At 39.0% G+C, this 12,560-nt stretch overlaps 1 protein-coding gene across 1 annotated transcript in view; it reads right to left on the reverse strand.

Annotated features, from left to right (window-relative positions):
• gosr2 (golgi SNAP receptor complex member 2) overlaps window positions 1-12,560 on the reverse strand; it is a 35,446-nt gene that overhangs the window by 17,473 nt on the left and 5,413 nt on the right. Inside the window, exons 2-3 of the mRNA XM_034055814.3 lie at window positions 2,680-2,744; window positions 276-384 (exon numbers count right to left, since the gene is read on the reverse strand). Of these exons, the coding sequence (XP_033911705.1) occupies window positions 276-384; window positions 2,680-2,744 (174 nt within the window). The remainder of the gene's footprint in view (window positions 1-275; window positions 385-2,679; window positions 2,745-12,560) is intronic.

Here is a 12,560-nt window from a genome sequence, read left to right on the forward strand (position 1 = left end):
AAGAAGAAACTATGTTGACTGTGGTTCAAAACAAGAACCAAACACGTGTTTTAATTTGTTTGTATCGGCTACATAACAGTTGCTGTGGTTGTTGTTGTCTACATTTGTTACAACAAGATCATCTTCTGTTTGTATTGTTTACTCAATTCCTGTTCTGTATTTTCACTTTGTGAGCAACCATACTGATAAAAGCTAAGTAATATCCCAGTTATGGGATGACACTCATATCTTGGATAAAAAAAGAGCTAAATTATACTAAAGAAATAACAACTCACAGTTTGGCGTTCTGTCGTCTGTTTGGTGGCTCCTTGCTAGCCAGGATCTCTAACCGTTCCAGATTGCTGAAGATTTGGTCTATTCGTACCTGGAGCTCATTCTCCACCACTGCACAGAGAAAGAATGTGGAATAAGCAAGTTATTACCATGCAGTAGGACTTTAAAACAATAAAGTAATTGACTCTATTATTTTGAAATCATAAGCCCAGCAGCATATTTTAGATACATACTATTCTGCACAATTAACATGACTGTATTATTTATCTGTAATAACTGGGAAAAAGTACACATTCTTTGAATGATATAGTCAACAGCACTGTGATTACTGAGTCATTCCTTGGTTGTATCATATACAATTCCACAGCAGGGACTTTCTACGGAATACTCATATGATACCCATCTGAAGATATTGTATCTTTTAAATTATTGTTAGCTTTTTTAGCCAACTGCCTGTAAATTATTTGGACAAAGACAATTTCTGTGACAGACCTTTAACACTAACTTTAAAAACTAAGATACATTTTACTTAAGGGCATTCTGTTAAAGTGATTGAAATCATATTTGCTCCTTACAATCATACCTCATATCTGATCAATTCAGAAGATCACAATTAAGAGATCAGAAAGAATTTAACACTTTGACATGTCTGTGATGCTGCCTGTGTAACTCATGCAATATGTTGCAATTCATGTCCCCTTATTTCAGCGCCACATTACAAGAACTTTAAATTTAAGCAATAAGCATTCAGTAGTTAAGGGCATTTTTTATAGTTTGGGTATTAAGCGTTTCATTGTACATTATTCCTTTTTCATATTTTGCCATATTACAAGCTTTCATGTTACAATAGATGTTTATTTTTACTTCTCAAAGACAAACTGGATGTACCAATTAGGAGATCTGTTTTATTAGGTACATCCCTAATAAATGACATTTACGATATCAAGGCAAAAGGGGCTTTATCTCTGCCTCCCTTCCAACGCTGGCACCAGCCTGGCTTTGTTTACAACTCACACAGATTAATTACACCGGTCACAAAGGAAAGTATGTAGTTACAGGGAGTATTATGAGGAGAAACGGGACAGAATCAGTAAATAGAGGGGGCCGAGACCCAAACTACAGATTTTTTCTATTTCTCTTACTTTCTTAATCCATTCGCGCTGGGCAACACACCTTCACTGAACTATCTTCCATGTGCTGCCCCCCAAACAAACATTTCCTTCTCTTTTTAAAGGGTGTGGCAAGGGGTAATTGACAATCAATCATTCCACACTTTTCTAATTAACTAATAAAACAATCAATCAATCAAACCTTTTACCATATGGCTGTGTAAAGGCAGCCATCTTGGCCCAGGCTGTTCTTCTGCACCTGAGCCCAGATGGCTGTCAGCCACAAAACACACATTTCTCAGTGTGCAGGGCCTCTGCCCTGTCACACCCACGTAATAAAATAATCAGTCCAAGCAATTTCTTTTTGACAGTCAAAAACATACTAATTGTTGGATTTGACTCTCACACACTCTCACAGTAACAGAACTCAAGCAGCAGTTAAAATCAGGGGCTCCCGAGTGGCGCATCCAGTAAAGGCGCTCCTCGCAGGATGTGCCCTATAGCCTGGAGATCGCAGGTTCGAATCCAGGCTATGTCACAGCTGACCGTGACCGAGAGTTCATAGGGCGCCTGTGGCTCTGCAGCGGAGCCGCCAGATCTGTGTTGTCCTCCGGCACTATAGGTCTGGTGGCATTGCTGTGGATCTGCAGTGCGAAAAATGACGGCTTGGAAGGAGCACGTTTCGGAGGACGCGTGTTCCAGCCTCCGTTTCCCGAGTCGGCGGGGGGGTTGCGAGCGGTGAGCCGGGGATACAGATAATAATTGGGCATGCTAAATTGGGGTGAAAACCGGGGTAAAAATAATTGGCGACGACTAAATTTAAAAAAAAAAAAAAAAAAAAAAAAAAGCAGCAGTTAAAATCAAGATGTTAGGTTGTCACATGCTCCTTTCCAGGCAATAGAAAATGAGCATTAAAAATGTGTCTCGTGATATTAAGTGTTTGTATGTCAGACAACATTCTTTTTACTATGTGAATGAGAAGTACACTGATGAAGCAGAAGTCAAAATGTACTTCTGAATGAGTTACCCAAGCCATGCTCTGGACCCCCCTTATTGAATCAAACCATAACTGCTTGCCTGAGATTTTGCTTAGTTTAATTTTGTTTTGTTTTTATAAAGATCTTTGTTTCTACAGGCTGCGACGTGAAGTCAGATTGAAATTCTGAATGAAGTGGGAGAGAATCCCAACAGCTGAGTAATTGGGAGGATTGCGTGGGTTCCGACGATGCTCTCCCAGATAAGACCCTTCCCTGCCCGGCGCTGCGCTTGTGCTCCCCTCCCTTGTTGATTTACTCACAGTGCACAGACTGCCGGTCTGCTGTCTCCAGACACCCCATGTTGGACTGCACCTCATGGATCTGTCTGTCAGGGATAGAGAGAAGAGAGGAAATGGGTCAACAAAGATTCTGTCAACAGTCTCTATCGCACACACTTCCAGCCATTTCACTTTTTACAATACAGCAGTTACACAGCAGTAACATATAGGGCCAATAACAATGTATTTATTAAAATAGAAGACTCTTGCAAATGTGAAGCATCCGACAAGGGACCCTTTTCAAGTTAGAAATTTGTTCCAAGTACTGAAAAGGGAGACAGCTGTATTTTGGTAACTTTCAGGTGCTCCTAGCCATTTAAAAAAGGCTACTTTCCAACAATGCACTGGACATTACATGTGCAGCTAACTGTTTTCAATAATATTTAACTTCACCTTGAGGAAATACAGTTCATATCTACTGTCAGTACTGTATGTATTTCATTAGGATTGTGTGGTTTGGATTATAGGTTAGTTTGGACTACCAGGGTTTGGAGTACACTGTAGTATGAAAGTCGCTAAATCATATTAGTCATTCAGTATCATGCTGTGTCAATTATTATTTTTTTTTTAAATAATCCTTTTAAGTCAGGGTGTACAAAGTATTATTAGTAGTATTGACTGGCCCTTAGCTAGACTGTCACATTAATTTGTGTAAAGCAGCAGCCTAGTTCTGGCAGAGCAATAATCAATAACTGCAATATTATTGATCATTTTTTGTGTCTTGGTTTTTATTGTACTGAAAATGTATTTGATATTCATTGATCTGTATAATTAAGTTCTGACAGTCATCTAAAGCTCTCCTATGGAGATATTACTAGCTCTTCCTGCATACAACTTACATTTTATTCTAGGGGGGGTGTTAAATAAATTGCATATAATTCAGTTTTCCCTGTATTGCTTGTTTTAAATAAAGTATGGTTGTATTTAAAAAAAACAGCGTGGAAAAAACAAACAAGGAAAAAAAAAGATGTGCAAGAGAGAAAGAACTAAAAACTAGGGATACAGTCATAATACTGGAAGTTATATGCATGATTATCGTGATCCTTTTTATCAAATAATTAATGTCATTATTGTCCAACCATATATTTAGGGCAGCCTGACTCAAGGAATGTATTATTATTATTTGTTTATTTAGCAGACACCTTTATACAAGGCGACTTACAGAGACTAGGGTGTGTGAACTATGCATCAGCTGCAGAGTCACTTACAACTACATTTCACCCGAAAGACGGAACCCAAGGAGGTTAAGTGACTTGCTCAGGGTCACACAATGAGTCAGTGGCTGAGGTGGGATTTGAACCGGGGACCTCCTGGTTACAAGCCCTTTTCTTTGACCACTGGACCACACAGCCTCCTATGAAAGCCTCCTATGTACTAACATATATGTACTCTATAGTTCCTAAAGAATCTAAGTCCCCTATGCATTAGCTGGCACCCTAATGTTTTATGAATATGGCTCCCACAGGGAAGTCGTACTTAAAACAACAAGCACAAACTCGATAGTACAAAAAGAGGGGAAAGGAGGGACAGAGTGGATTTGGGAAGTTGAACAAAGTCATACAAATTTCGTGTTGGCAAATATCCAGTATCACTTAGGTTCTACCCAGCTTGTGAACTGTAACAGAAACACACTCCTACAACAAGCATTTCATATAAAAATGAATAAAAATACAGAAACATATTATATACAGATGGAGATACTGTTGTAATCTGTAGAGTGTAGTAGAGAATGTGTTGTGCCAAAGACCACTGGTTTTAGTGTCCCAATATCTGGATCACTTTTGGGTCAATTTGGTGTCAAAATATGGAAAGTGTTGCAGCCAGAGATTTTAAAGCAAGTTCACTATTGACAGTAAAATTTATCTCCCTCATGTAACGGTAGCACCAAATATGATTACACATAAATATATTAATAAATGTAAAAATACTAAAATGTTTCAGCTTGTTCTGGGAAACCTGCTATTTTTCTAAAATACAAAAGAGAAGAGATACAGAGGAACCCGCTTTATATAATGACTGCCATGCAGGCATAATTTGTGATATAAAGCGGGTTTGACATTTGCATATGACGGCACATTACAAGTGCGAGAAAAAAAAAAAAACTAATGGTGAATGAAAGAGCAGTATTTAATACTGTACATTTAGTCATTCTTTACATTTAAACAAATGCATAGTTTACTACAGGACTGTGACAGGGTGTGCGGTGACGTCAGGTCAGAAGCAGGAAGGGAAACACTGACACCAGGCAGTGCTGCAGTTCAAAAAGAAGACGCTGCGCGTGCCGTTTGTTCAAATACAAAAATAAATAAAAGGTTTTAACAAAAAGACTTGCTCACAGAGCGAAAATAAAAGGTTTAAACAAAAATAATTACAAACACAAAAATAAACAAAACCCAGGTCAGGCTGGGCAGTAGCCTTCACTGATCCTGTATTTCTTTAAAGTTTCGTTTCTCTCTCGCTCCTCTCGCTCTCACTCCTAACATCCACACTGAGTGCAGAGAGCTGCAGACTTTTATATCGTGGCCGAGGGGTTTAACTAGCTGGCAATTATTCTATTATCCCTCGGCCACAATCTGCACAGGAAGAATTATTATGCGTGACTGCCAGCTAATTCAATAATCACCAGCTGACAGTCACGCATTCCCACGAGGTATTTCAAAACAAAAAACACATGGCTACACTGTCAAAACAATACCAAAGCAATGAGGCTACGCCGTCATATATACATAATAAATAAATCATAATACAAACAAATACAAAACAATAGCCTGCACAGGGGCGGAGAGGGAGACCCCGTTCTAAAAATAAATAAACAAATCAACATACAGGGCTCCTCGCCCTGTTACAAGGACAAATGCATTTTGTATCATTAATTGGAACGAAACAGCATGAATTGTCGACTGATGAGAACTACCAATTAGGCATTGCACAGTGTTTTTTGTGTGCATTTGTACAAGACTGACTATGTAAAAAATATAGCGACATTGGTGTTTTGTAACTAAACTACGCAGCATTTGACAGGCTGCACAAAATGTCAATTCATCAGCCGAGATGATTACACCGTGTAACAAATGTTTTATTTTTTTTTGTTCCTGGGTAGTAAGTTATTTCCTAATTGCTTATGCCTCAAAAGTATAGAAAATGGCTATTATTCCCCACAAACTTTGCTTTTGTGACCAGGACAGTGATATTTTGAAATTTACCTATTTTCCATAACATTCCAGATAGATTCAGTGCTGAGTAAACTTGGAGTAACTTCTAGAACTTTCTAGAACTTTCCAGTAATATAAATAGTAGTATAAATACAGGGGCCTTAAGCCCACCAGTTCAGTTTAGTTCCAGCTGCCTAAGTGGATACATATCTGCATTTTTCTGAGATGGCATCAAGAGGCTGCAAGCATCCGGCAGACGCATTTTGCTATGTCTGCGGCCAATTTATCAAGACAAGAGCGAAAAAGTACTCTGTGGAAGCGTCTGCTAAGATGTATGAGGCCTACAAGGCATATTTCGGCATGCCTGTCGGGGATCAAGACAAACCCTGGGCACCTCATTTCACCTGCAAGCACTGCAAAAAAACTCTGGAAGGTAAGATGGACAATTGTTGCTCGGAATTTTATGTTATAAAATTTGTTAAAATTTTCAAAATTGTAAAAGTTTTAAATTTTAAAATGTTTTACAATTTTCAATGTTATTGAAAAAATATATTGTATATGAAAAATGTTGCGAGAATCTCTTACACATTAGTCATGGGTGAAATAAATGTATTTTTGTAGGATGGTACAGAGGGGAAAAGAGAGCCATGAAGTTCGCTATCCCAAGAATTTGGCGGGAACCCACTGACCACTCAAGCAACTGCTACTTCTGCATGGTGGACCCTTCCAAACGTCGGACTGCTATCACGTATCCGGACCTTCCTTCATCCATCCCCCCGGTGCCACACTGCCATGAGCTCCCCGTACCCACTCCTCCAGAGAGAGAGCAGCCGTCTTTAGAAGAGAGCAGCAAGTCAGAGAGCGAGGAAGACGTTGTAGATCCAGATGACAATTTCATAGGTGGAGCTGAGGAGAGAAACCCATACTACCCCAACCAAAAAGACCTCAACGACTTGATTAGAGATCTTGGTCTCACCAAGTCCAATGCCGAGCTTTTGACGTCAAGGCTCAAGCAGTGGAACTTGTTGGATGAAAGTGTGCATGTCGCAGTTCAGAGGAAGCGTCACCAACCTTTTTCCAGCTTCTTCACCCGTCAAGATGGGCTTTGCTTCTGCCACAATGTGACCAGTCTGTTCGAGGCTATCGGAATCGCCTATAACCAGAATGAGTGGCGCCTTTTCATTGACAGCTCATCCAGGAGCCTCAAAGCCATGTTGCTCCATAATGGTAACAAGTACCCGTCTCTTCCCCTGGCTTACTCGGTGCACCTCAAAGAGGATTACAACAGCATCAAGACCTTGCTGGACGCCTTGAAGTATGACGAGTACGGCTGGGAGGTCATAGGAAACTTCAAAATGGTGGCATTCCTGATGGGTCTCCAAGGCGGTTTTACCAAGTTTCCCTGCTATCTTTGCCTTTGGGACAGCAGGGACACCAAGGCGCACTACCACAGGCGGGACTGGCCACAGCGGACCGAGTTCTCTGTGGGGAGGAACAACGTCAAGTGGGAGCCACTGGTGGACCCCCGGAAGGTGCTGATGCCACCACTACACATCAAATTGGGCCTTATGAAACAATTTGTCAGAGCTCTAGATAAGGAGTCGGCAGCCTTCAAGTACCTTCAAGACTTCTTCCCTAAGCTGTCTGAGGCAAAGGTCAAAGCCGGTGTCTTCGTCGGACCACAGATAAAGAAGATCCTGGAGTGCAATGAATTCCCCAAGAAGCTCACTAGTAAGGAGAAAGCGGCTTGGAATAGCTTTGTCGCAGTGGTTCGGGGCTTCCTGGGCAATCACAAGGCCGAAAACTATGTGGAGCTGGTTGAGACTCTGGTGAAGAACTACGGCACAATGGGCTGTAGGATGTCCCTCAAAGTCCATATCCTTGATGCTCATCTTGATAAATTCAAGGAGAACATGGGAGCGTACTCGGAGGAGCAAGGCGAGCGCTTCCACCAGGATATACTGGACTTTGAACGCCGCTACCAAGGACAGTATAACGAGAACATGATGGGAGACTACATTTGGGGGCTGATTCGTGAAACTGATTTACAGTATAATCGTAAATCTCGAAAAACTACTCACTTCTAAATCTTTTGTAGTCATTTTTGTATTACTTTAGTATAAATACATGTTAATTTGGATTCATATGTTGTTTTTTTCTGACTTTATGTGAACGAAAAGACACAAATTCGCCCATTTTCTCATTGGAAATAGGTAAATTTCAAAATATCACTGTCCTGGTCACAAAAGCAAAGTTTGTGGGGAATAATAGCCATTTTCTATACTTTTGAGGCATAAGCAATTAGGAAATAACACTTACTACCCAGGAACACAAATTGTGTTACATAGTGTGGTTGTTAGTTGCGTTGAAAATGTATTATATCCTGTAGTTAGTAAAGCCTGGCCACTCTGCATTTGACAGGCTGCACAAAACGTGACAATAAGCGGGTTTGTGAGATGATATTAAGAGAGGTAATTTCTCAAAAAACCTATGGTGCATGGCAAGTGGTTTTTAGAAGAAATCGTGATAATAAACGGGGTATGATATTAGTAAAACTGGTTTATCTGTATTCTGAACATTCATTTCTCACTGCAAACAATATGACCAGTACCGTTATAAGCAAGTACTACCGGTGTAGGGCCAGAAAGTGGTACATCGTCACAATGTGGTACACGTACATGTTTAATGCCAAAAAATGGTACGTTGGCAATGCTATGACTGACTGCTGCACAAATCACTACAAACAAGATAAACTGTAGTTCACCCACAAAATCGTACATGTTTACCATATTAGATGACCTAATTTGTTGCTCATCATTTAAAGTCACATACATTTGCTGAATTGTGAAAAAAAAGTATATTAAAAATAACTAAGGGCCAAACTCAGTACATCGTAGATGGTCGTTTCTTTGTTTTCTGAGCGAAAATCATTTGCGAATAGTACACCGTTTACCACGTTTTAACATGTACCACAAATTAACAAGACACCTGTGTCACGTCAATTTATGCAACCTATCAAATGTTCCTACTTTGTGTACTGCGCATGCCCAGACTATTTTCACCCTGCACTGCGCATGCCTAGATTTTTCTTCCTTAAGACCGAGGACGCTCATCAAAAACTGCTACCTATTTTTTTTTGGATGAGAAACTACGTGTTTTGTAAAGATAAATTTTACTCTAGATGTAATAATTCGTTTTATATTAAATACAGACAGCTGATGTTAACGAACGGTAGTGTACTATAGAGCTAGGTAGATTTTTTTTAAATAAAAAAGCAAAAGATAAAAATGCAAATAGATGCCGACTGCGTATAAATAACCCTTAAGTACACCTTTGTAAAATTTTTTGCAAAGGTATTATTATTATTATTATTTTTATTATTTAGAGCTATTTTCTAGTGTGAATTCTGAACATGTTGTTGATATTAATTTTAAAATAAGTAATGTTAAATTACATTATTTTAGCTCTGCTATAGATATATATATATATATATATATATATATATATATATATATAGATATATAGATAGAGATAGATAGATAGATAGATAGATAGATATATATATATATATATATATATATATATATATATATATATATATATATATATATATATATATATAGTAACAGAATCGCACCTCTCCGCGGTTCGTTGCCCCTTTAAAACACTGACCCAGACACAGGAAATGGATTTTTTACTGCGCTGACGCGCTATTTTTTAATAAACAAAATAAACAAAAACAAACACCTAGCTCTTTTCGAGCAATAACTGAAACACAACACAGGAACCTAAACTATAAACAGGATGGCTAAGTCGTTCACCTGTAACAAAACACACAGTTTTTCCACATATAAACCTTCACTCACTTGGTACGCCTGCACACACTCGCAAGCGGGCTATACACACAGCAGCCCCGCACAAACTGGCTGCCTTTCTTTTATACCCTGCACCTGGCTCTAATTTAATAATAAATCACCAGGTGCAGGGGATAATCACCAAACAATTAGCAATAAAACAATTAACAGAAATAATTAAACAATAAAACAAAACAATTAAATTTGCACATGTTTTTCATGGAGGATTAACCCCCTCCCTGCTGTGTTACAATATATATATATATAAATAGCAGAACTAAAATAATGTAATGTAATGCCATTCGCACCAAAACTGAGCGAAAAGCAGGATCAGTCATCTCACAGTGCCTACTTTCTGATGGTCAATGTCCTTTGTCCTCAAAACACGATATACACCACGTTAAATACAACTCAATTGATTGTTTCTTTCCATAACACGCTATACGCCAGGCTTCTAATTTAGCAAAATCTGATATATCTACTGAGCCAAACGCGTGTATAGTAGCATATTTAATGTTGTAAATTGTGATTTTATGATTAAATGATTAATAATTTTGATGAAATAGAGGAGCCTGTGTTACTCTACTTCCGGGAGAAAGAAGAGATGCCCAAAGGCATCTAGGCGTGAAGTAGCGAAGAGAGCACGGCACAGTGGGGGTGTTAAAATTCCTGCATTGTGTGGACATAATGCACAGAAATTTTGTTCGGCAATCACGCTCACAGATGAAGAACTAGCGTTGTTCGAGACCAGTTTTACTCGACGAGTGCCAAAGTTAAACAGGACCCTTCTCACCTACATAGACATAACATTTTATTTAACCCCATTGTTCCCAGACAATGTTAACACTAGAAACCCCAGAGCCATCATTTTGACGATTTTCACTTTTAAAATGTAAATTACTCTGCGTGTGTGAAATAAAAGTGTAGGGACTGTGTGCTTGTTAGTTACCACGAAAACACATTCAAGTTACATAATGGTAATTAAGTTATTTTCTTTATGTTAATTTAAAAAAAAAAAAAGAAAATTATGTACATACAAGTGCCTTTAAAAAGTCTACACCCCCTTTCAAAATATTCACCATTTATTGCCTTATAGCCTGGAATTAAAATCCATTAAAATATTTTTTTTTTCTTTTATCTACACATCCTACCCCACAACTTCCAAGTGAAAAAAACATTCTAGAAATTTGTAGAAAATTAATTAAAAATAAAAACTGAAATAGCTTGGTTGGATAAGTGTCCACCCCCTTTGTAATAGCAATCCTAAATTAGCTCATGTGTAACCAAATCGCCTTCAAAATCACACATCAAGTTAAGTGGCCTCCAACTGTGTTAAATTGTAGTGATTCACATGATTTAAGGATAAATTCAGCAGTTCCTGTAGGTTCCCTCTGCTGGGTAGTGCATTTCAAAGCAAAGACTCAACCATGAGCATCAAGGCGCTTTCAAAAGAACTCCAGGACAAAGTTGTTGAAAGGCACAGATCAGGGGATGGGTATAAAAAAAAATATCAAAGGCCTTGAATATCCCTTGGAGCACGGTCAAGATGATTATTAAGAAGTGGAAGGTGTATGGCACCACCAAGACCCTGCCTAGATCAGGCCGTCCCTCCAAACTGGATGACCGAGCAAGAAGGAGACTGATCAGAGAGGCTACCAAGAGGCCAATGGCAACTTTGCAAGAGCTACAGGCTTTTATGGCCAAGACTTGTCAAAGTGTGCATGTGACAACAATATCCCAAGCACTCCATAAATCTGGCCTGTATGGTAGGGAGGAAGCCATTACTCAAGAAAGCCCACCTTGAATCCTGTTTGAAGTATGCAAAAACACACTCAGATTCTGTAGAGATGTGGCAAAATGTTTTGTGGTCTGACGAAACTAAAATTGAACTTTTTGACCTAAATGCAAAGCGTTATGTTTGGCGCAAACCCAACACAGCGCATCACCCAAAGAACACCATCCCTACTGTAAAGCATGGCAGCATCATGTTATGGGGATGTTTCTCATCGGCAGGGACTGGGGCACTTGTCAGGATAGAAGGGAAAATGAATGGAGCAAAGTACAAAGAAGTCCTTGAGGAAAACCTGCTGCCCTCTGCAAGAAAGCTGAAACTGGGACGGAAGTTCACCTTTCAGCATGTCAATGACCCAAAGCACACAGCCAAAGCTACACTACAGTGGCCTGGTCAGAGCCCCGACCGAAATCCAATCGAAAATTTGTGGCATGACTTGAAGATTGCTGTCCATCAACGCTCCCCAAGGAACTTGACAGAGCTTGAACAGTTTTGCAAAGAAGAATGGTCAAATATTGCCAAATCTAGGTGTGCAAAGTTGGTAGAGACAGATTCACAGCTGTAATTGCTGCCAAAGGTGCTTCCTCCAAGTATTAACTCAGGGGGGTGGAGACTTATCCAATTATGATCTTTCCGTTTTGTATTTTTAATATATATATTTTTTTCTCAATAAAAACTTTTTTCCCCTTAACAGTGTGGAGTATGGTGTGTAGATAAGTGGAAAAAAATCCTCATTTAAATGCATGAAACTCTGAGGCACTGACAACAAAATGTGAAAAAAGTTCAAGGGGGAGTAGAATTTCTACAGGCACTGTATATCTGTTTACACCTGTTTGCCTACTATTTTTTTCAGTTTTCTATGCACATATATCTGTTTACACCTGTTTACCTAGTAGTTTCTTTTGAAATGTTTTTTTTTTTTTTATTACAGTATTTCATTTACTGAAGTAGTGCTCATGCGTAATTGTTCACTTAAATATGCTGTTTCGGCTCTGCACATGTTTGATATGATGTGCCTGAATAAAACGTTTGAGTTGTATCCGATAGTTTGTCTTTGCTTTTAAT

The sequence above is a fragment of the Acipenser ruthenus genome, chromosome 33 (genome assembly GCF_902713425.1).
Source record: "Acipenser ruthenus chromosome 33, fAciRut3.2 maternal haplotype, whole genome shotgun sequence".
Classification (NCBI taxonomy): Eukaryota; Metazoa; Chordata; class Actinopteri; order Acipenseriformes; family Acipenseridae; genus Acipenser; species Acipenser ruthenus.